This window comes from Phasianus colchicus, chromosome 2 (assembly GCF_987193195.1).
Source record: "Phasianus colchicus chromosome 2, bPhaCol1.hap1.1, whole genome shotgun sequence".
Lineage (NCBI taxonomy): Eukaryota > Metazoa > Chordata > Aves > Galliformes > Phasianidae > Phasianus > Phasianus colchicus.
The window spans coordinates 48,193,939-48,217,363 of record NC_143437.1 but is presented as its reverse complement, the minus strand read 5'-3'; the positions used below and the strand labels follow the sequence as shown (position 1 = coordinate 48,217,363).

Below are 23,425 nucleotides of genomic sequence, written 5' to 3'. Positions count from 1 at the left end.
CTTGATCAGTTTTTAGGCTTATTGAGGCCTGCTTCTATAAAGAAGCAATTAAAATTCAAGTTGTAGGGTTGTTTGGGTTGTGTTTTTTTGTTTTTTTTGTTTTTTTTTTCAATTTTTACTTCAAATTCTAGTTTTGTCAAAAGCAATTGAATTTTGGTTGAAAACACAGGAAGTCTGAAGAATTTTGATGTTACTGTAGTTGTAAAAGTTCATTTCAGGCTGGGACCATGCTACCAAAAACATGTGCAACACTTTGGGAAATGGGACCAGCAAAATAGTTGAATACACAGCTGCGAAGCCAGCTAAATGGTCTGCCGAAGAGGAAAACCGTTTTTTGCGATAGTGTAAGAGAAACACTGACACCACGAGGAGCTGCACTTCTGTAAAATATCACCTCCGCTTGCTTAGCTAGCAGCATTTTCTCATACCTGCACTGCTCGCACACCAGGCTGTGGGCTCAGGAGCCGCCACCAGGGGGCGCTGCCCACACAGGCATTGGTGACACCAGCTGTGCGATCTGCGAACGGCGTTCCTCCAAAGCCGCCTCCAGGCGGGACCCTCGACAGGCAACGCAGCTGTGAGGAGAAACGGCCTTAAAACAGGCTGAAATACGCCTTGTTTGGTGTGACGAGAAAGACCTTTCACGTCTGAGAGCCTGTAAAAGTTGCAGTGTTAAGCTGGGATAGCTTAACACTATCTCACTACTGCTACTGCTAAGCAGAGAAAAGTATATGAGAAAAACGCCTTCCTCCAGTACAAATCCAAACACGGTAAAGGGGGGGGACGGGGCGTTTAAAGAGAGAACCCGCTGACGCGGTGTGGGTGGAGTGACAGCAGGCAAAGCCCTCGGCGTACATAGGCGGTCCCTTCGGAGTGCAGCCATCGGGGCGTGGTGCCGGCAGTACGCGCAGGGATGGTCGGCTGCCTCTCAGACTACAAATTTAGCCATGGTATTCAGTAGACAGAAAGCTCTCGCCAAAAAGAATGTGGGATTTCAGTTCTCTGGCTGTAGGGAGTGCTTGAGCCTGTTGGTGCCGGTGGAGGGCGTCAGGCACACCGCCTGCGTGAGACGCGGGCAAATGGGTGATGTGCTCAGGATGGTGGCTGATCTCGAGGAAGAAGTGGAGAAGTTAAGGAGCATCAGGGAGTGTGAGCAGGAGAGAGACTGGTGGACTGACTCCCTGCTGTACACGTGAGAAAAGAACTGGGGTAATACCCCTCAAACAGTGGTGGATCCCTCTCCTGTTGCTGCCAGGCAAAAGGAGGGGACCTAAGAGATTGGAAGGAATGGAAACAGGTCTCAGCTCAGTGTTGCAAGCAAATCCCATGCCTATCTACCTCATTTCCCAGGTGCCACTACACAATAGGTTTGAGGCTCTGGAACTTGAGGGAAAGGTGAGTTAGGATGCGGTGGGAGATGTACCAAGGAGGTTGTCTAGGGTGAGGCAGTCAATTCCATGCCTCAAGAAGGAAAGAAGGGTAACTGTAGTAGGCTACTCCCTTCTGAGGGGAACAGAGGGCCTCCTACCCATAGCAAAGTGTACTGCCTACCTGGGGCCCAGGGCAGAGGCATTAGTAAAAAACTTCATGGTCTGGTTCAACCCTCTGATGATTAACCTTTAGTTATAGTTCAGGCTGGAAGCTATGAAGTTGCTGAGAGAAGTTTGAAGGCTATCAAAAGGGACTTCAGGGCATTAGGGTGGTTAGTTGATGCAACAGGAGTACAGGTGGTGTTTTCCACTAGCCCTTCAATGGCTAGCAAGGGAAACTGAGAGGATGAGGGAAACCCATCTCATAAATATGTGGCTAAGAAGCTGATGCCATCACAAGAATTTATTTTTATTTTTATTTTTATTTTTTTTACTATGGGGCAGTTTACTCAGTGCCTGTGCCAGGAGAGGTTCAGGTCCAGGAGTAGTCAGGCACTGGAACAGGCTGCCTAGGGAGGTGGTGGAGTCACCATCCGTGGAGGTGTTCAAGAAATGTTTAGATGTTGTACTGAGGGACATGGTTTAGTGGGGAAATATTGGTGGTAGGTGTACAATTGGACTAGATAACCTTGGAGGTCTTTTCCACCCTTAGTGGAACTATGATTCTGTGATATACAACCTCCATTAAAGTTATGAAGTAAGAACAGCTCTTCAGTGGTAATCACAAAAGTATAAGGAAAATACGTGTTCTCGTTCAAGGAAAGATCTGTCCCTACAATGCATAAGAAAAATAAAGTGATGAAGGTCATTAGAATATTACTGTAATTGTCTCTTGGAACAACTGGTCAGGTTCATTGGTAATAGTGCCTGTTAAATGCATCATGCATGACTACTTGCTGCTGTTAGTAGAAGCAGGCACCGTGGTTACTAGCACTAAAAGGTGCACGAGTGTAAACAGCCAGAGCAGCAGTAATACGTGAGCATTAAAGCTGGGCATAATACACATGAAAAGCATCAACAACTTCAATGGGCTGCTGCTTCCTAGCAGGCAGTAGGTTGTGCTCTCTCCTTGTGGCCCTGGGTTCACATGACCACCATGATGTCTTCTAATGGCTTTCGAGTCAATGCAGGCACAGTGGCATCTTTCTTGGGATAGCCCACAGGGAGCAGCAAGAGCAACTTCTCGTTGGCTGGGCGCTGGAGCAGCGCCCGCAGCTGGGGACCGCAGTTCAGGGGTGTGGTGGTCACTGTGTACAGACCAGCATTCTGCAAGGAGACAGGAGCAGAGTGAAACAAAGGTCTGTGCTGGGTGCTTTTGTAATCATTATTCTCCTGAGACCTGTACACATTCTCATACTGACTAGGCCAGAAATACTACTTTATTACACTCTTCTGCAGGCTTTAGAACATCTGATTTACTTATTGCCTCAGCAGTGCCGTGAAAGATGCCTATTTTGCCTGCAGGGAAAAAACAAAGCAAAACAAAACACCAGCAACAAACCAGCATCTTTCCACTGCAGCAACAGCTCAGGCTAATGGAAATAGCTCTATACTCTAACATACCTGTACTTTGTATAGCAGGAGTCTGCCTGTGGTGTGCATCATGATGGGGAATCTGCGGCTACAGTGAAGATGAGAGGCACTTGTGAGATTTCACTGGAATATCGCCCCATGGGGTTCATCACTCACACAGAGAAAGGTTTTGGTTCTCAAACTCAGATTGTTGGCAGGAACGGCTTTCTGAATGTTTGTTCCTGCTCAAGTTCTGTACCTCACAGGGATAGGAGACACAGGCTCTGCCTCAGAACTCGTCATAGGAGTCTATGACAAACATTCTGGCTTGCATCAGAAATCAAAAATAAGCTTGTGCATCATTCTGCCCTCATATGAAATGTCACCAAAAAAAAAAAAGTGAAATGATCTGACAAATAAGAAAGAGCTGACACTATCCAAAAATCATTACCACACAGCTGAGGTGCTTCCTGAGCATTGCGCACATGGATTTCAGTCTCTTCCTGCATGTAATGCAAAGCATGTTGGTTGGCTTTGAGATGCAAAAGGCAGACACTCAGGCAATGTGCCTCTCGTATTCAATAGTATCTATGATCTTCTGAAGAGGAGAAAAGCTAATAGTAGTTCATGGCACTGTGTCATTTAGTGTTGTCAATTAACTTCTAAGAGCTGGGGAAGAGATAGCACTAAGGAGCCTGACAGTGGGTAGGGAGTCTCAGAAGTCCCACCTGATGGTGAGCTGGCAGAAAGTGGAGCTTTATCACTCCTACATCTTCTAATTTAGGCACCTCTGACATAGTGCTTGTTCTGCTCTATTCCTTGTGCATCCCCTTTGCTGTCAGCTCTACAGGGAGAAAATAGAGGCTCCCGTGCAGCTGCAGAACAGCAGCACCCCCAGTGATGTGCATCTGCATCGCCCTCTTCTCAGACATCCCATCCTGAAGATTCTCCTAAGGAACAGCAATTCAGGCAGGGAAATGTCACTCAAAACAGAATGGAGGAGAAATGGCAGTTCCCAGTAGGGAACTGGCCTAATATAAGAGGTGTCAGCTTGCAGTTATCCTGCTGACAGTCCAAGCTAACAATCAGAACATCTTCATTATTTAAGTACTTGTGTGAGTACATCAAATACATCAAGCAGAAGTGAGCGCTGAGAAACCACAGAGAAAATCCAACTGGTTGGTGTCAAGCATGCTGAGCTTTAGAAATCAGTACATTTTCAGAAATATCTCAGAAAGGCTGATTGAAATAGTACAGTCTGTTCGGTAAAATATGTCCCTGATATTTTTTCCAGCATTGTGAACTAAATCGATTCAGGGTCAAGCCATTTTTTAGAGGTTACTGAAAATGTGGTGCTGTACAGCCATACTTTGGTAACCTACAGACCTTTGTCATCCCTGTTAACGTAAAGCAGGAACTACATAAGGCAGAAACCACAGATGCTGAAGTCTGTGATAGGAGGACAGTGACAACTCTAAAAGTGAGTTGCATTGCATTTTTCTTCTTCTTAAGCAGTACTGACAATAGGAATCAGCACAGACAAGGGTCTATGCAGAGTAACTTTAAAACTCAAAACTAAGATGTACTGTCAGGATTTGGACAGTCTGGGGGACTGAATGTTAAAATCTGTATTGGGTTCCACCCTTATTTTGGCAGAACAGTTTTGATATGTAATTGAAACCAATATAGTGACTTCTCAGTGTGCCAGTTCTGTCAACATACCTGCAGTGCAGCAAGCAGCATGCCACAGGCAATAGATACACTGATTTCATTGTAGTAGTGGGTCTTCTTTTTGCCATTTGGAAGTCTTCCATACACCTGCTTGAAAATAAGGATCAGATAGGGGGCAGTGTCCAAGTATTCTTTGATCCAGTTTGTTCTGCAAAAGAATAATATTTAAGACATTTATTTTGCAACTCTTTCACTTTCCCTAAGTCACATTTGCTATCTTCAAAGGTCCAGTAAAGGTGACAATTATAGCAGTAGACTAAAACTTAAAACATATTCTGTAGAGGATTAAGTATTATCAGCTTAAACAGAAACATTTCTGCAAAATGCCTGAATAGAGTTCTGAGGTTTAACACATTCAACTGAGGAACTGAAAAGTAGAATTGCAAAAAATAGGAGCGAGGTCTTGACATCTTATCTATGAACTAGCCTCACGAGCATTTGTCCTTAAGATGATTTAATTCCTAAAATTTTGCAGACCTGCAGCTCTACCTGTTGTCATCAATGCAAACAGCTAACAGAAAAGATCAGAACTGTTTGGTCTAAGGCATAAACCTGAATATAACAACAAATGTTGCTATCCTGTTGCTGGATATTTCAGCCCTATTAGAATTTAGTTGGTTCCCAATTTGTTACAGTGGGAATACATACAGAAATGATGTCAGATTTAGGGTTTTTTTTTTTTAAGTTTATTTTGTACTGCTCTCATTCAAAACATAAAAAGCACTTCATTTTAGTAGTTTACAGAGCACATAAGCACCTGAAAAATAATAGTTTTCTAAAAGAAAGAGAACAAATTAACCCTGTAAAGCCTGTGCATATGCTTCAATTGACAAGCTAAGACTCACTACATGTCTTCCCATTGTGTAGAGTTAATCGAGTCAAATAGACTTGGTAGGGCATTTCAAAAAATTACATATTGCATAATTCAACACTTTCATAAAGTCCAGCCTTCAGACTACCACAGCCAAATGCAAAATTCCTACTAACTTTGGGGACTTCATGCCTTGGCGAATAACAGGGAAAAAATGGGAAAAATTTCTGGCAATAGAGATTATATAGAAAAATAAAAATGACAAAGTCAAACGCTTGGAAAAGTCTCAAGATGGAGAATGTGTAATCTCTTTTAATCAAGGGAATTTTATGGATCAGCCACCATATCAGCTACGCATATTTTTAGGTTTCTCTTGCCAATCTTATATCTTAGAAATATCTAAAAACAGAGAAGGAGAAAGAAAAGGATAAGTATACTAGAAGAAATCACGATAGGCTTCTTTTATCATTTTAATTTTCTAGACTATGGTGTTTTCAATAAGATTTTTGTTATCTTGAAAATCAAGACAAAGCCAAACAACAGGGAAGGGTATGCTGAACATTCAAATCACTTATTTCATCCTTTTTCTGGTAAGACTGAAGCACAGAGTCATAATGTGTAGCCAGAATTAACATAAAAAAATATAAATGCAACTCCTGCTGGGGGGAGGGAGCTTCAACTTTCTTCAGACAGGAGTTTGGGAAGAAGACCAACTGAAAATTAGTAGAAGGATCACAGTATAGAGCACCACACTGGCTGGGACAGCCTATGACCTCATCTTTCTTCTTTCTCTTCAATCAGGAAGTGGGAAATGTTTACAGCTGCCCTTCTGTGCAGCATCAGATAATGGGGGAAATGGGGGATTTGAAAGAACATCTTTAAAAAAAGATTTAAAAAAAATATTTTCTTTTTTTTTTTTTCTTACTGAAAATAAATGCCAAAATACAAAAAGAAAAGCATGGATAAAATTCTCAGTATAGTTTTTCCTAGACCAAAACACATCTCCCTCCAACACTCTTAACCAACTCATCTTTTCATACCTTAATCTCTTCAGGTCATTGACCCATCTATCTCCCATCCTTTTTTTGTAGTTTATTTCTTCTTCTTCTTCTACAATCTCCCGAATCTTATGTTTTAAATCTGGATCTTGCACTACCACAAAGGTCCAGGGCTCAGTGTGCGCTCCACTGGGTGAAGTACCTTAGTACAAGAATGGAAAAAGATGAAGAGGCAGCTAGCAGAATGCTGGGAGAGGGGGTGCAGTGAGAGGTATAAGCTCTTCCACCTGAGCTTTCAACTGATTATCAGAGCAATGGAAAAAAAAGCTGACAAACTGGGAGAAAAGGGCAGAGATACGTTCTAGCAGACAACCTCTGCATTTGTAAGTGTAAAATTCCATGCAGTAACTGAGGTTACTCCTTTCAAATTGCCATTTAGCAGTTAGGAAAAGTCAAGGATTTGTAAAAATTCATTTGTGGTTCTTTATGATAAGGTAATATTGTGATGCAATATATTAATATTAACATAATATTAATGCAAATTATTATGCCCAAAGCAGCACATCATCTGAATATGCAACAAATTCAGAAATGGTTTTAGCTGAAGGGCAAAGCTAATAGCTTTCAAGGAAAGAAGTCTAACCACCCACAGGAATCTGTCACTAGCTGACAAATAAGAGGAACTGCACAATGCAGACACCTGCCATATAGCATGCAGGTTTGCATTTGTTGTCCCAAAGACAGCTGGTCTATGTACGTATTCAATCTCCACTTGCTCATTCAGCCCTGATCATTACACACTGATACTACTGGAGAATATTTGAAATGCCTAACAGATGAAAACCAGTAGCTGAAGGATATAGTCATCTGTGCAAGCTCGCAGAGAAATAGGGTAAAGAACACTGTTCACATCTCTCTAGCTCAACATAAACACTTAAAAAATATTTGAAATTCTTGGATACATGCTACATTTGCTCATGTGAGCACTGAATTCATCTTGAGAAACACTGAATAAGCAGCTTGAACTATTTATCTTTTATATTAAAATGTGTTTGTATCAAGAACTTCATCTCTCCCTCGGGTTTGGATAAGAACTGATGACATTTATGTTTTGCATTGTTTTCTTTTCCTGTGCACAGCCCAAAGCTTTCAGGGTTACAAAGTACTTCATCTGTACTCCAGGCTTGTTCACTTTGCTGCATTTGCTAAAACATGTTCAGTGTTCTAATGACTTCCAGCTAATTAGAGGAAGATGGAGTCTCGTTACATTGCAGTAACAAAGCTGATTACAGTTTTAAAGAGAAAACAATGCACCTCAAATGCTAAGAATCTCCTTATTAATAATCCTATTAATGTCTATTGAACTTTCCTCTAAGGTAGCTTATGAATATTGTTCTGTACTAACAATGTAGTGGCAAGTTTATAGAATTAAGATAAATAACGAGTGTCAGACACACTACTGGCTGAAGTCAGTGTTACTAAAGCAGAGATGAGATTAGATGAGGACATTACAGTGATGATTTGAAACACATGAGTTCTAAAAAAAAATGAAAATTCATATTTGATCCTCAGCCAAACCATGATCAATGTCCTCTGCATACATCCCAGTCATGCAACAGGACCTTGGCACTGATACTGAAAAGACTAGAAAAGTTCTATTTTTTCTCCTAAAGGGAAACCTTTTTCCAAAAAATAAAACTTAACCATTTACGTTATCTGAAATGTTCCTCACATCTGAGTCAAGCTCATAAATTTGTCTGGGCAAAAACAACAACCAAAAAATATATGTGATGAATATCATGAGGAACGAAATTTGAAAGCACATGAAGTACACATGGTTTGACGTTTTTTGAGAGAAAACAATTCAGTATTCCTATCTGAAAGATATTTCACTGAAATGTATTTAAATTTTATTTAAAAATCCTTTAAAAGATTAAAAATGATGTATTTTTTTCATACTTTTAATTTTTTCCCTTTTAGGTGCATTAAAACTATAAAAGTAGTGCTCCAAACAAGTCCCTGATATACAGTCATTGAAGCTGATTAATTTCCAAGCAGTCAATGAGTGCTTCCTCATTATGGCTTTAGATGAGTCTAGGAAGACTATAATCCAAGTGCCAATTCCCATGGCTTTTTCATATCACTTTTACACAGTGGAACAGCCATACTGAAGGTTGGGTTTTTTTTCAGACTTTAAACATTGCAGTACCTACCTGCTGTTCTGATGACATTATCAATAACCTCCCTGGGGACTGGCTCATCACTGAGAAACCTGACAGACCGCCTCTTATCAAGAAGCTCATAAAATGACCGTGACCTTTTAATCATTTCAGCCTCAGAGTAGCGCTCTGCAATGAAGGGGACATGGGCAACATTTTCATCAACTCCTTGCCACTCTTCATCAACCTCTGCAAGAAAATAAAAGTGGTTAGGGATTTTTTTTTTTTTAGCTGGAGAACGCTGAAATCTTTGACATTTACTGCCATAATGCACTTTGGTCTGTATTGACATACATTGCGCTTCTACACTATCGAAAAGCCAAAGTCTGAGGTTCCCGTTGACACAACTCACTGATCCCAAGTTCCAGCTATCATAAAAACTTTGTTTAAGTACCAAGAGGCAGAAGAAAAATGGCTGTAGAACTGTGATCCAGGAAGAAGTTACACCCTTCAGCTCTACAGTCTGCGAGCATTCCTGTAAAAGTGGATTATAAGCTGAAACAGCAGTGAAAAGGTGGGCAGCTTTTCAACCCACTTTTCTCAGTAAGCAAATCTGAACACGTATATGCATCCCCAAGCAGTCTAATAAGAAAAAAATCAATCAAATTACTGAAGTTAAGAAGAAAGCTTAACTATCAAGATGTGTAAGATTTCCTCTGAAGAGCTGAATGTCAGCTTCTTCCTATGTTCATGTTTCATAGGCTATGTGCAAATGGGACTTTGTGGTTAAGTTCTTTGGTTTCATGGGACTTTCAGCAAAAGGGGAAATGGGTAATAGGCATTTATACTTGGGATAACATGTCAAACACGGGGTATTGTGTTTCTTGTTTTTAATTTAAGAACTCAGAATGGTTCCTAATTTTACTGCTTTAATTTCTTTTTTTTAATACCATAAAATACATCTTTTGGTCTCTCTGAAATCTATTTTTTTCTCCTCTGTGTTCCTAGAATTAACAGTGGCATTTTTTGCCTCTGTGATATGGAAGTTAAAAGCATTTCAATTTTGCATTTCTGCTAGTCGATAGTATTGAGCAATCTGCTACAGAGGGCTGAGTCAGGAAAAAATATTCCAGTTCTTTTCCAGTTGCCATTAGGCTGTTATTTCAAAATCATAGCAGTCTCCAATGCAAATTCAAACAGCAGCTAATTCTGTGTTTTTGTAGTATGTAGTTGCCTTAGAGACCAGGATGATTTTTGTTAATTTTATAAATACCAGTGAAATATTCACAAGCATGGCTCAGCTTATGCAAGGGGATGCAACATATCCAGTTGCACATGTTGGATCTAAACAGTGATTCTGAACCCCCAATAACATGTTTCATTTTATATACAAATAAGTCACCCAGAAAGTTTGTTCCTTTTAGCATTTCACAGCTGTGTTAGGCATGCTCAGTCAAGCCTGCAAGAACATGGCTACAATGGCATGGGAAGCAGAGACCAATTGTAAAAATTATTTTGTGGGAATCTTAAAACCCAAATTCTCCTCTTGAAGGACTTATAGGCCTGAAGCTGGATCGCTGCCTGCAGCTGGTCTCTCAAAAACCATCTTGTGTATTTCTGATGTAACCAACATACTCGTTGCTGAACTGAGAATTAAAAGTAACACAGACTGACACACATCCTAATTTATCTACAGGCACTTACATAAGGAGTTTCTAAATGGAAAAAAATATTGTCTTTATGATAACAAAAATCTCTGAAATTAGCTAAGGTTGTGCATGTGTATCATAAGGCAGAATGTGACCAGAAAACTATACTGAATTTATGTATTGGATAGTGTCCTGGTGAAAATTTCAAGTCAAACTATATTATTTATGCTTATACCACTATACTGTAGTCACCATTCCTATTCATTTCCCAAGCTTACCATATTGAGTGTTCTGAGAAACAGGAATAGGATACTTCTAGTCTATCCATAATAACTTAGAAATAGTCCAATAAAAACTTAGCCCCAATAGCTCTTATGTGCTCTCATTATTTACTTTCATATGATGAGGTTTTACCAAAATTCAGAAGACAGGAAATAACATACATACAATGCACTGTACCTTCTATTTTTTTATTTTTTTTTCTGGTGATGGAAACTTTACAGTCTAACTTTGGCTCCTAAGCTTATCCAAGCCCTGCTTGGACATCTCTTTTTCTACTATTATTGCAAAATCATCAAAAATCCTTTTGAGTCAGAGATACAGAAACCAGTCTATATACAAATAAAACCTTTACAAAAGAGGTTTGTCAAGTAGAAGTTTAATGCTGGAGGAAACCTGTGTAATCTCTATACCTGATTTTGAAACACGAGGAGAGGAAAGTGGAGTAAACGATAAACCATGAATATCGAAGAACAGAAAGATCAAATTATCTATGTTGATGAGTAGTTAGAGAGTTGATTCAGAGGATGTACTTAATTCAAAGAGCATGTTGCTTCTGGACATTTGAATGCACAGGCCAAGACAGCAAACTGGAAGAGCAATCAGTGTCTGTATGGGACATAGAATCATATCTCATTTAAAACAAGACAGAACAGGGAGAGAAGAATCAAGCAACAATAGCAGTATCCACTTGGACACATTCAGGAAACATAAACAGAAGTGATGTGGCAGATCAGAAAGAAATATAATAGCGAAATATTTAAAACAAGGGTAGCTTTTTGAGATGCATTGCCTTCTGAGATAGTGTGAAACAGACAAGAAGTTCCCAAAGTCACATTTGAATTAGGACATATCTTTAAGAGTCATATTGCCTTGATTGTGTTGTTACTGTGAAGTACATGGTGGAAGCACAGCTTCCTAAGTATAGACTGAAGAGGAAATACAAAGGTAATACTAGAAACCAGGCTTCCCAGGTGAAGCACTGAATACCTTCATGTGTTCTTTTCATTCTGCAGTGACTACCTTAGCTTTGGTTTCAGTGAGGGACTAGGATTTTATTTAAAAAAAAAAAAATGCCCCTGCACTAAGATTATCAGTTAATTCAATTTAATTGTCTACGTGACAAGTTAAGGAAATGAAAGTTTCTAATTTTGGGAAACTAAAAGATTAAGAAAAAATAAGTTGAACAACTCAAACTGAAAAACTCAGGGATCAGGAATCAGAGGCATTTGGCACTTCTTCATATCAGAGGTATAAAAATCACCTCAGATGTAACTGGTTGAATAAAAATATCAAGTAAATGTTGTACATGCAGCTAAGAATAGAAGTTAAACAAGTTAGAAAGTATAAAACTTGCAGTATTATCAATGGTAAAGTTGAGTTAAATTTTTTTGAGGTTTGTTTTCCTGGAATTTTTTCCTTCTTAGTAAAAAAAAAGCAGCTATTCCATGGCCAAGACGGTTCAGCATAGTAACATGGCAGGGGAAAAAAACAAAAAAGGGCATATATTTTCAAAGATATTGAACATGTGACAAGGGTGAGATGACTAGTGAGAATGAATGTTTGAGAAGCACCATATCTGATTTAGAATATCTAATTTAGAATTGCAAGCAAAAAAAATCCTGAAATGCATTAAGATCAGATTACTGGCTGAGGCAGGAGAAGAACCTAGATGTGAAAGAACTGACACACAGAATCAAAGTTCTCCTGGAAATGTTTTTAAAACATAAAATAATCTATTATTTATTCCTTTCTACCATGTGTCTACCATTCATTCTTAGCAGTTAATGTCATCCATATGCTAAGCTAAAAACATTATCAACACCATCTGTTTGGTGCACACTCTCTATATCTTTAATGGCTATGTTTGGACATATTCCTGTTTGTATGGTCACATTATATAATACTACAAGTGTCTTGTTTATATGTATGTGTATTCTTTCATTTGATGGACAACAGACATCCTGCTAGTCATTCAACTATCTTGTTAGACACATTCTCAACATTCCCATAAATTCTATTCTGTTGTACATCTCCGATAGTCATCAGGCTTCTTTTCAGGCAAACCTGAAAAGATTCTAGCTTAGATATCCCAAGTGAAATCTCATAATAGATGTGCCCTTTGGATACATTTTAGAATGATGTTTGTGTTCTTCTCAGAATTTCACATGGAAACTTAAAATCAGCCTACAAATCATATAATAAGTTTTGCCTTGGTTTGAAGGAAACACGTTTGCTATGAGTTTCTAATACTGTAAGCTCACATGAGTACAACTTACTATTTAATTTTTGCTGGCCACTTATTTTGCCCATAGTGATACTTCTATATGTTACTTGCTCCCAATTTTATATCATATAGAAATTTCACTTGTACACTCCTTGATTTTATGAAAGGCTACAAAGTAATATTAACGATTGATTCTGACACTGATAATTGAAAAACATCACCAGTAACTTCAGTCTAGACTGAAGTGTTTGCTTTCCAACTAGCTCTTTCAGTTTATCCTCCAAGGAATTGCTTCCTACATTTAGAATGTCTCTTCCAGTCCTCTTTTCCAATGTAATGATATGATGCACAAAATGTAATTACATGCATACAAAGAAAGGCTGTGGACCTTTGTATCTAAAGTGCTGGACAAATGACCCTGTGCTTCTCTGCAAGACTGATAGCAGACTGCTACATAATCTACCACTATAAGAATCCCATTAATGAATCCAATCCTGAACTAAATATATTGCTAATGGTAAGCTAAAGGAGATGGAGTGCCTTACTTGTGGGATATAAATAGTTGTTAGCAAGGTGAGCCTGGAAACCCCAAGGATTGATCAAGGATCTTAACCAACAGAAGCATCACATGGGAGAGACAGGCAGGAAGAAAGAATAACATAGCATTGGGAAAGTGAATTCAAGCTATAATGCAGTTACAGAAGGCTTCTGAAGTTCTTCAGAGAAATGAACTGTTTCATAAAGAGAAGAAATGCTGGTTTATCTAGTAAATGAAAAACTGTGAGGCAATCTGATTGTTGTCTATGAAACACAGGAAGGTTATGAACCTGTCCTGGGAAAAGTATGCTAGGAACAAACAAAAAAGGACGGAACGATAAAAAGTGGGTATAGACAAAGGTTAGACAGCAGGCAGGGGAGCATTTTTAACCTATGGCACGAGGTTCTAGAATAACATTCCAGCAAGGTATGAAAATGGGATCAGGTTTTGAGTTTAAACAACTAATAACAAAGTCTGGAGCATCAGCAGAGAGAAACACAATGAAGTGCGATGTTCATGTAGGTCTTGTGTTTCTAAATGACATAAAGAATGAACTGTCATTAAACTGGAAAATAAAATTTCTACTGTCTCACTCATGTCAATAGTATTATTGAAAGATATGGGGAACTTTTGAACTTAGGGAGAGGAGAAATACATCTAAAGTGGGAGAGGTCTGTTATAAGAAATATCATAAACAATAAGCACTGAAGTCTGAGAAGAGATGAAATATTTAAGCCTTTGCACATTGCTTTATATTTCTTACAAACATTACCAAGAAAAGTCCACACAATTAAATACACAAAAATAAAATCCCTTTGCTAATAATCTCTGCAGCTGATCCTCAGAATAATAAGGTTGCAAATAAAATTCATTCTGATCCTCCACAACACTGTAAATTGGCTCTGTATTTACCTTATCCATCAAGGTTATTGATCTGAAAAATATGACCAAGAAAGTGACTTGTTTGTTCCTGATTTGAGCCAGATGTATTGTAGTAATTAACTAGGTAAGGACTCCCTGGACTGACTAATTTGCTCAAAGTTGCCTTTGCAACCACCTAGATTCAATTGTGTAAAACTGAAGCCATGGGAGACTAGGTACCACCATTTGGAATCAGATGCCCAGCACTAGGAGAAAGCCCTCATGGGCTTTATCTTGAAGCATGCTTCAAGATAAGGCTGAAGAAACATGTTTTTTAAATGTGTCTTTAATCTATGTCTAATTGGCGATTAGACAAGACCTAGTATAAGATGCAGCCACACATACAGATCATTTGTACCAGTCCACAGCATGACTGTCCCTCATTCTGGATCTCATAAATGAAGGAAGAAGATACAGAACATATGGATGTGCAAACAAATCTGAAGTACTTCCAGCTAATAACCTACTGACTGAATGCTTGCTGCTTAACCAAGGAATTGTGTTTCTGGCTGCTTTCAAAAACATCTTTCTCTTCAGTAGCTGTAAGCATAACAAAGACAGGCTTGGGAACACCTGCGACTCTCTCTTCTGCCGTTCACTTCCATTAAGTGGCTCTACTGAGCCTGTCCAAGCAGATCAGCTAATTACACCTAATGCTCCGGTGCCCAAAGGATTGCCCCCTGAGGGGAAACATCCCCCGCTGGTGCCACTTGAAGGAAGGTTTACAATGCTGGTGATGCCTGAGCAAGTTTAGTGATTTTCTAAGAAGGTCCAGAGTGCAACCTGCCCCTTGAAGTGTTTCAGAAACGTAGAAGGGCTGTACAGTATCAGGCTTCTTCATTCCCTTGATAAAGTGCCCTTTGGTCATGGCCAAGTATTAAAAAACTTGGTATTTAGCTGCATTTTCCCATTAGGGGGGCTATACAAAATACAGCTTGTTTACCTAAAGCAGCCAGGGGTTCCAGTTTTAGACAAGAACTTAAAAATGCTTCATCTATCTACCTCAAATTCTCTCCAGAGGAGTTACCTCTTTAAGCACAAGCCAACTTGAGACATTTAAGTAGAAGCGAGTTTTTCTAATAAAGAAACATTAGTGAAGTAGTAGAATTTACATGACAGGTAAAATATTCTCTACTGTTCAGAAAAAAAACGCCTGTTTACACTCCATGTTTCCATTTTAACAGCTGCTGTGGTCAGTGAAAGTTTTTACACTGACAACAAGGTGAATGTGTTTGATCATTTATTATGGCATTAGCTGGATAACAGATCCCTTCCGAGATGATCATATGCTCTTCTCACTTAGTCTGGGCTTTTTCCGCTGAGGAAAACCTTCACCAAGCATGGTGCAATTACTTTGTTTTATCTGGAGATAAAAGACCTGCCTGTTTTGTGAATATCTTGGCTTTAAATCACATAGCATTAAGGGAAAGATGATTATTTCTTCTTAAAACAATAAAGCAAGAAAGTCTAATTTAATGTTGCATTACATGGTACATTGAGAGCAGTTTTACATACAAACTTCTTTTAGCAATGGCAAAGATGTGTACCTACCTGTGAATTTTTGTAAGCCTTTATAACTAGTACAATTTTGAATCTAGCATCTGCATTAAAGATAGAAAAAACTAAGAAATAAAAAAAATAACATTTTGTATATGGGGCTATAGCAAAGAGGGTCCTCATTAAGGGCTAATAGATTTGTTTATTCAGGGGATCTACATTTTTAAACTGATAGAAACAGCTGTAATCATAGATGTCACAATGATAACTCATTTTCACTTGAACTACCCACAGGAATTTTAATTTGCAATAGTTTAACTGAACTGGTAAGCCATTAGAAAAGGGAAATACAGGACAGTTTTGTATAGGATTTCTTTTGCATTGTAGAAAGGAAGGCATGACATTTGAACTAACTTTTAAGTAAATGTTGTGTATTTGGAAAGTAGTCACCATGGTTTAAAAGGTTGCAAGTATCAACTATTTCTGGAAACTGATATAGAATGCTATCTCAAACAATGCTGAACATTGAGAAACAGAGAGAAATAATGATTCTCAGAAATAGGTATATGTACATAAAACAATATGAGATACAAGAATCCAAGAAAATGACTACATTAATGTGTCATTATGGGACAGAGAGAAAAAAAAAAAGCCTTTGAAACCAGCATGAGTGAATAAGCTGTATTAATTTTAAGTTTAAAAACTTCATAGGAACAGAACCATGTAGATTTTTATATCACTAAGAAATGAAAGGAGATTATGAAGAATAATAAAGAAGCAAAAAAGAAGGAAAGGTACATTTTATGCTCATGCTTTTGTCCAAGATGAGAATTGGGAACCACTACTGCAAGAAAAGGCATTCTATTTGCAGCTTCAAATATGCTGTTGAGTGAACAGAGATTAGCGTCATACTACTGCTACTGTTCTTAAAAATATGACTCAACAAAGCTGTAAAATGATCTCCATTCTAAACCAACTAAAATTCTTATGGACATCCGTAACTGTAACAAAAGTATTTCCTTTTTTTTCTGGGGGTGTTGAGATCAAATACATACTGTGCCATGTAGCTCATGTAGGTAAAGCAGGATGAGGTGCCTACCAAGTCAGCCTACAGATGGAAGCTCTCTCTCCTTCCAGAGTTCCCCTTCCTAGGAAGAAATTTTAGCAATATCCCCCTTCTTTCCTACATTTCCCACAGAATCCCTCTTAGATCTGAGATCTGCTGAGCATGGGGCATACAACAAACTTTGAAAATACATTTTCTTCTTGCACTCTGACCTGTCTGTCACCAAGAGGGACAGGACATCAGAATAGCCTTGTTCCATCAAGTTGGTAAGCATAGTGCAGCATAGCACTACTTATATCTATCAGAGTGGAGAAGTCCAGAAGTTTGCATCTCTATTCATATTAGCAGACCAAATTCAAGCAACAAAATTGCTCATTTGGAAAAGATTTTTCTTACCTTCTTCCTCTAAGTGGTGATCAGTGCCATCTCTTAGATCTTCATCCACCCATGGGCGAGATATGGGCTTGCTTCTAGTGTCACTTTTTTCCTTCTCTCTGTTAGTCTTCTTCAGTATTACCCCAATCAAAACACATATAATTGCTATGAAGACTGGAGTTAAGGAGGAAAATAATGTCATGACTACGGAAATGTGGAGACTTCCAAGTTCAAGTTCCTCTTCTGAAAAGGAAAAGATGAAATGGAAAGCACAGAACGGCAGTAAGCAGAAAGGGGTGGACCCAAGGTTCCCTCCTCGACCCTATCTCACTTCTGCTTTTCAGCCACTGCCCCCACAGTCTCCTCTGTGACGTTCTTCTGTGGTTGAGCAGACCCAGATTTAGCTATTTTGAAGTAAAAAAGTAACAAACTGCTTACAAACAACTAGCAGAGGCACTGACCATGTACTAACACATAAATGCCGACACGTGTAAAATAAATAAAAAGATCTTCCAAAATCCCAGCCTGAGGCAGAACACTCCTTCCCCTTATTTTTTCAGTTACAGTGATCCCAGTAATCTTGCTTGTAACAACATGTATGAGAAAGAGCCAAGCAGGAATGTGACTTTTAGAAACTGATGACATCTCTTCAATGTTTAACTCAGAATACTTAGTAATATTACACAGTTCCCAGGAAATCAGAGTATCACCAAGCAAACACGGGCTTGCAGTGCCACCCTCGGCTGTGTAAACAGGTCGATATAAAAGATAAGTGAAGTGGTAGCATTACTTCAGCAAGAAGTATGAATTAGTTTGTGCACAGAACCCTGTATCCATTCTGAATGGCCTGGGGAAAAAAAAAAAGAAAGAAAGAAGAAGAATTCAGGGAGTAAAAGTAAGAATGATCTGAAGCCTGGAAATCTATTCTGTGGTGAGTTTTAAAACTGTGACTCAGTTATCTTATCAAAAGATTAAAAAGCAATAGGATCCTGGACTAATCCAAGAATGGTCAATGTCTAACCCATTTTTAACTCAGTCAGCTGCTTCGGAACTGAAACAACATAGTAGCATGGAATTAGAGTCTTTATCTGGGACTGCTGGGCCATGCTGCATAATAAAAGGTCAGGTGGCAATGGAGAGCAGGGTGCAGGAACCGACTGCACGCAGTTACCCGAACCTACCAGCTCTTTTAGCACCATATAAGCATCAGCCCTGCCAAAGCTTATCTCACACTGCACAGGGCCAGCTTTGAAGTCTCTGCATGTTAAACTGTATTTTGGATAACCGATGTGGGATAAGTGAGAGCAGTCTATAGAGACAAGTCCCCACACTCAGCGTGCCCTTCTGGGGTGGGCTGCAAACCCTCCCTAGGGTGACCTCCCTCCGTAACCCCCAGATGAGTGTGTAATTCCATCAGAGATGAAATAAAAAGGACATAGAAAAACTGTGTTTATGTTGCTAATCTAATCCAGTAAAACTGGTGATAGACAGGCATCTGCCTCTGGTTATGAGGGCAACCTACTTGAAAACCTGAGCCATTAGTCTTCTTTTCCAGTCTCCAGTCCAGATATGACCTGGGTCATATGGTTGGGTCATTGATGCTTGATTTCCTGTAAAATATTAATTAATTAAAAAAACTCATCCTTTACAGGAATAGAAGGGACAACTACAATCATGTAGGAAAAAAAAGAGTTAAATTTATCCTCTATTTCCTTAATTTAGATATTTAATTTCATTTGTCCTCCCTGCTGGCCATCCAGTCAAGGAAGAAATACTTCACCTACTCCCAATTGGAAACATCAAAATTGTTTGTGTGAGTAGAAATGAGCCTACAGTTACATCAGACACTTTTTTGTCAGCCCATTCTATGGCAGAGAAGGAAAGAGAAATGTAATCTGAATGGCACTGACTATTTCTCCCACAGGGAACACATTCTTGTTAACCTTGAATATTCACATACATATAAATTAGCACCTGGATGCTTAGCAGCTGAGAATCCATCCTGCAGAGAGAAGGTCCATTCAGAAAGAGAGAGAGAGAAACAATAAGGAAGGTTGAATTCTATTGTTTAAAATAACTACTTCTATTTGCAGTGCTGGGAACCTTGCAATCTCTCACTCTTCCAGAATAACTTTCACTTTCTTAGAGGTGATGAGATATTAGTTTTTCTCTTGTAAAGGAGAGAAAGAAAGAAAACTAAATAAAATTCCATTTGGTATTAACTCAGACAAAGCCTGTATTTGGTGTTATATATTCAAATTTCTTAACTCAAATTTCAGCTCCACAGAAATCCCACAATACCTTGTTTTATTAAATTGTGATATAGTTTCAATAACTCCATGCTGCAGACACTTCAAAAATAAACACGGTGATACTCTGAGGAACTGTGGGAGTGGTGGGTGGACACAGTCAATTTGTATATAGTAGAATTTAATCAGTTTTTCTAAACACACTGCTGGATTTTCTTCAATCCATGCTTTACGTTATTATTATCATGATAAGTTCAAGCAAATTTATTGCCATTATTTCCTCCTTTTTATGGTAAGATCTAAAGCCCAGCAGCTGGATATTTTATTTTGTGATTTTCAAAATAGTCAGGAGAAACACTGCAAATACTCCTACACCTACAAATTAAGCTTTTCTGACAAGCTTAGAAAGAAGACAAGAATTCAATAGCTATTGTAAACACCAAATAACCAAAATGTTAGTGCATGAAATCCTTATTAACATTCTTAAAAGATACAATCTTCATACAAAAGTTTTTGGACCAAACACTCTTTATTATATATTTCCTATTGAATTCTGTGCTTAGTTGTTGTTCTGGAGAAATGAATATATTCAAATATCAAATATGCTCCTTTATTTATCTCAAAGTAAATATGTGTTAAGAGCAAATGTTATTCATAGGCTGCAAGGATACATGTGCATGGTAGTGCAGTGCATTAGCACTGTTCTAAGCTGTTGTGACTCCGCTTCTGAGGGTAGTGGGACTGACTGACTCTGCTATTTCACCATCCTGCTGTAACTGCACTGAGTGGGAGCAAAGACACCTTTCAGCACTCAGACATGAGCTCTGAGTTCCACAGCTCTGCATCCCCTGTTTTTTTCCATCACAGCTGTGATCTCAGCATATCCCTCTCACCTTGCTTTGGAGAGCTTTAGGGCATTATTATGAGGCTAGGAAAAGACTGTTGAATGAATTCTTGTGTGAATACAGGCCCTTCCACCTCACACAGGCAAAAGATGGTAACAGAGCCTATAAATGCTCAAATGGATGTGTTGTCTGTATAGGATGAGTGTGGGCTACATAAAGACACAGAGTCAGAAGAGACAGAGACAGTGAATGGTCAGGCAGAAACAAAACCATCTGTACCCACACTCTTCCCTGTGTTTTTCTAACAGTAGTATTTTTTATTTATTTATTTATTTATTTTAAGATAAAGTTAACTTATGAAGACATATGGAAGGAGAAAGCTCTTTGTGAAGTCCCCAGCCTTCTGGCTTTAGCTCATTTTCTACACATGGCTTTGGATAAACACAGGCTATAGCACTGGATGATCAGCAGAAAAAGAATGTTAACATGGAATATACAGGAGAACGGAGTAGGATGGAGATGGTAAGTACAATAAATACAGCACAAATCTGTGAGATAAAACACCTTGCTGTGTGCTATCTCCAGTTACCATGTCATGCCTGTCTTGCTGAACTTTATTAGTTGCACACATAGAAGGGAAGTGCGCACTATTCCTGATACTGGTCAGTGCACATGCTTTTGTTGGGACCATCAAATGACACAACAAGATGTGGCAGTGAGCGTTTCCATGGACAACTTGCTGCAAACATAATTAAAAGGAAAACATGGCCATGGGAACCGTCTTAGATATGCAAAAATTTTTATGTTGGCATCAGTCACAGAAGTGAGTTCCAGCATGAAGTTGAGGTTTACTGAGAAACAAACAAAAAAATCTTATTCAAATACCACCCATGATCAGCCACCAACTCAGTACAGGCAAGGCAAAAGCACACACAAAATACTTAATCCAATTTCCCAATCAACACATAGAGACAAATGTCTGGGATCAGCTGAAACTTATACATCACCATTGGCATTACTAAAAATATCATTAGCTTGATAAGCATCTTCATCCCTGTGATACGTCTAGTGCATCCCTCCTGCCTCCATCAGCGACCAGCTCACAGCTCTTCTGAGCAAGGTGACCCTCAGTCTTCTGCTGTCTCTTTCCTTTTCTCCACTCCCCCATACAAATGTCTCCTTCCCTTCCCTGAGTCAGCTGCGTGATCTCTTCATGACCCCCTAGAGATATCAGATATCATGCCCTGTAGCATTAGATTTGATTATCTTTTTCATTAACTTAGCTCAGATTGCCACAAATGTTATTACTGCTTATGAACTAGCCTTTTGAAATCTAACAGTACAGAAGCTAATGCAATTACATCCCATAGCAATGAAAGCACGAGACAACAATGCAACAGAGTAATTCTTTCCGTTTGTCCTCAGTATAGCGCCCTTCAGTTGCAGGGCAGAAGAGATAACCGAACAGTAGACATTATGATTCATTAATACATTTTTAACAAAAATAGTCCATGTATTAGGATCCATGTTACCAGATATACATTACTCATATCTAAGGGAACCATAGCGGTCCTAAAAATATTTGTGATTTCAAAACATAACTTAAATCACGTACGTCCAACATGTGGCCCATATGCAGCCTGGCCCCTCACTCTTGCTTGATACAAGACCATAGGGAAAAGCAAGAATAATTAAAGGGCTATGCATATGGCTCATTCCATCTAGCACAGACAAAATATCTAAGCTATAAGTAGCCATCTAGCAGGTGGGAGTGCACATCCTAATACAAGCTACTACAGCCTCTTCACAGTAGGAATGTTTAAGAACAAGGAAGGGGATGTCAGTGCCCTCCTCCCTATAGCTGGTAAGTTGAGAACGACTGATTCCAGCTAAAAGATCCAATCAAATGGAACCTCTGTATATTGGGCCAAAGAGGGAAAGGCAGTGTCAAAGTGCAGAGGCATAAGTTAAAAAGGCAGACGCTGGATGTGTGGCAGAAGCATGTATGTAGATACAGGTGAGCATGTAAATAGGCCTGAACCAGTTCTGTTGTCAGAGCCATGTAATTATAACAATGCCAAAGGCTTGAGTTAGCAGCTTACACAAGACTCAAGCAGCTCCCCATGCTGGCTCCCCTGCCACTACAGCTCTCCAGCCTTCATCCCCAGACACGTAGATCCATGTTGACACTGGTACATTTGTACATGCTCTGCCTGTGCCTCTGATTGCAGCACAGGCATCATCAGTTCACAGTGCAGGAGAATGAGTGTTTACAGTGAATTTATAGCAGTGCTCTACATGAGCAGACTTTTCAAATGGTGATGTGAAATCCAGTAACTATTAATGGTAGGAAATTCTTAACTGGATCCTTTGTAGCTGACATAAGAAATGTTGCTATTGTCATTTTGATATAGAGAAGAAATACAGGAAAAAATATAAGGAAAAAAATAGGTGGATTTTTTTATTTCCATTTGTTTGTAAGTATTTTTCTGAGTGCTTATAGAGAAGGAAATTGTCTTTCGTTCCATATTATTATGGTGGGACAGCCAAATGGCAGCATGCAGCACTTAAAATCAGCATTTCAAAGCCCTGGCTATTCTTAGAATAGCTATTTCTATTACTTTGCTTCTTATTTGCACCAAATCAAAACACAGCAAGCTTGTTTGAAGAGTTCCTTAGCTGATTACATCTGAGCCTCTAAAAACTTCAACTAGGAAAGCACTTTCTAGCTATGAAAGAGAAGGAAGCCTTCAATTCCTATGTAATTATAAACAGCAACGTTCAAAGGGGTTTTTTTTTGTTGGTGGTGGTGGTGGATTTTTTTCTTCTTTAAATGCTTTGAATGATAGTTTCAACTTATTTAGCCTTCTTCTAGCGTACTGAGGAAATCTATCACAAGGCCGTCCTCGCCAGAGAAGGCATCTGCAGCTACTTCTCTGTGAGTGGGTCTGCCCATCCCTCTCCACATTCTCTCACCTTTCAGTTTGCAGTTCCACCTTAACTGTGGACTGGCCACCCTAGAAATACCTCCAAAGAAAACCCTTCCTACCATACGATCAGCAGCACCAGTCGCCAAACGTTAACTGTGACTCTGGTTCAGCTGCATAAAGGATGATGCTATTCCAATATTTCCCTGGG

The 23,425-nt window shown here is 39.1% G+C and overlaps 1 protein-coding gene across 1 annotated transcript; it reads right to left on the bottom strand.

Moving 5' to 3' along the window:
- Positions 1-1,825: 1,825 nt before the first annotated feature.
- On the bottom strand, positions 1,826-17,696 carry IYD (iodotyrosine deiodinase). The gene is made up of 5 exons (XM_031614106.2): positions 17,215-17,696; positions 8,696-8,890; positions 6,525-6,684; positions 4,665-4,821; positions 1,826-2,696 (listed from the first exon to the last, which is right to left on the bottom strand). Exons 1-5 carry the CDS (start codon positions 17,393-17,395, stop codon positions 2,514-2,516), a joined length of 876 nt encoding a protein of 291 aa, XP_031469966.1. The 5' UTR covers positions 17,396-17,696; the 3' UTR covers positions 1,826-2,513.
- Positions 17,697-23,425: the final 5,729 nt, after the last annotated feature.